The 1,838-nt window shown below is 40.4% G+C and overlaps 1 protein-coding gene across 1 annotated transcript in view; it reads right to left on the bottom strand.

The window, feature by feature from the left end:
- Nucleotides 1-1,838, bottom strand: part of ceacam1 (CEA cell adhesion molecule 1) — a 38,390-nt gene that overhangs the window by 23,389 nt on the left and 13,163 nt on the right. Inside the window, exon 10 of the mRNA XM_032517989.1 lies at nucleotides 535-786. Within this exon, the coding sequence (XP_032373880.1) occupies nucleotides 535-786 (252 nt within the window). The remainder of the gene's footprint in view (nucleotides 1-534; nucleotides 787-1,838) is intronic.

The raw sequence follows: 1,838 nt of genomic DNA, 5'->3' as shown, positions 1-1,838 counted from the left end.
AAAACATGCATAAAGTATGCAAGTACGTATGTGGATGTTGTTTCCTTTGGATAAAGCCAGGCCAGCTGTTTCACCCACTTCCATTCTAAACTAAGCTAACTGTCTCCTGGTTGCAGCTTCATGTTTACAGATAGAGTGGTATCAATCATGTAACTCTCTGCAAAAAAGCAAATGAGCATATCTATCAAAATGTCAACGTATTCTTATTTAGTAAGTTACCCAAAACAGTGAGCATCGTGTAGGCGGTGCTGTTTTTCCAGGGAAAACAGCTAGCCTGGCTGTCCAAAAGGGAGAAAATCTGCTTGATTGCATTTCTGCAAAACAGCATAAAGTATGCAAGTAAGTATGTGGATGTTTTCCTTTGGATAAAGCCAGGCCAGCTGTTTCACCCACTTCCATTCTAAACTAAGCTAACTGTCTCCTGGTTGCAGCTTCATGTTTACAGATAGAGTGGTATCAATCATGTAACTCTCTGCAAAAAAGCAAATGAGCATATCTATCAAAATGTCAACGTATTCTTATTTAGTAAGTTACCCAAAACAGTGAGCATCGTGTAGGCGGTGCTGTTTTTCCCAGTGATGTTGTTGAAGGCCATGCAGGTGTACGTTCCACTCATTTTTTTGGTAAGAAGAGGTGTGACATACTGTGACGTATGGGCCACTAGAGAATCATTGAAGAACCATTTGTAGGAGGCGGTAGGGTTTGATGATGCATAGCAGCTGAATGTGGCATTGTCTCCTGTCTTCGCCATATTTGGCCCCATTATAGTTGGCGTCTGCGGTCCATCTAAACAAAAACATTACCTTAAATTATCTTCATTGAAAGCATATTCACATGATTGTCAAGACACTGGTACAATGCAGAACTGTGCATGAAAACAGCATTATTTAAGTTTTAAAGGTGGAATTCCTCTTGGTTTTTTCAAATCCATTTCTTTCAATTCTTTGAATGACTGAAAAAGGAACCCCGTCAAAACGTGATAGCAATTTAAAATAGTGAGTACTCACAGAAAACTTCCAGCGTAAAGTTGGCTTAATGAGCTGCTGAGTGGGTTGGAGCGTTTACACTGATAATTTCCATTGTCGGAGATATGACAGGATCAAAGGTGAGGGTGGCTCGGTCCATTGAGAAGTTTCTGGTATTTCCAGCATACAGTTGGGACCCACCATACATCCAGATAATGGAATCCACATCTCCAGATGCCTCACAGGTTAAAGTGAAAGTGTGGTTCTGGATCGGCTGACCGCCGACAATTTTTATTGATGCCCAAGTTACTGGAGCTTTGGAGATTAAAAGGATGGCCACATTTACAGTGAGCAGAGCAACTCAAAAATATGTATGATACATTGACTGTCTGGTTTTAGGATTTCCATTTTTGTGACTAAATTGACACATCAGGAAATATGATTTACTTTATTTGATTAGAACATCAATACCACTCTTACTGTATATCTGCCCATTGGGTATAAAGCCATAGCCAGAAGTTGTTAAGCTTGGCATAAAGCCTGGGAACAGGAGAAAACAGCTAGCCTGGCTCTGTCCAAAAGGGAGAAAATCTGCTTGATTGCATTTCTCCAAAACATGCATAAAGTATGCAAGTACGTATGTGGATGTTGTTTCCTTTGGATAAAGCCAGGCCAGCTGTTTCACCCACTTCCATTCTAAACTAGGCTAACTGTCTCCTGGTTGCAGCTTCATGTTTACAGATAGAGCAGTATCAATCATGTAACTCTCTGCAAAAAAGCAAATGAGCATATCTATCAAAATGTCAACGTATTCTTATTTAGTAAGTTACCCAAAACAGTGAGCATCGTGTAGGCGGTGCTGTTTTTCCCGGT

The sequence above is a fragment of the Etheostoma spectabile genome, chromosome 6 (genome assembly GCF_008692095.1).
Source record: "Etheostoma spectabile isolate EspeVRDwgs_2016 chromosome 6, UIUC_Espe_1.0, whole genome shotgun sequence".
Taxonomy (NCBI): Eukaryota; Metazoa; Chordata; class Actinopteri; order Perciformes; family Percidae; genus Etheostoma; species Etheostoma spectabile.
This window is presented reverse-complemented; position numbering and strand designations above follow the sequence as displayed.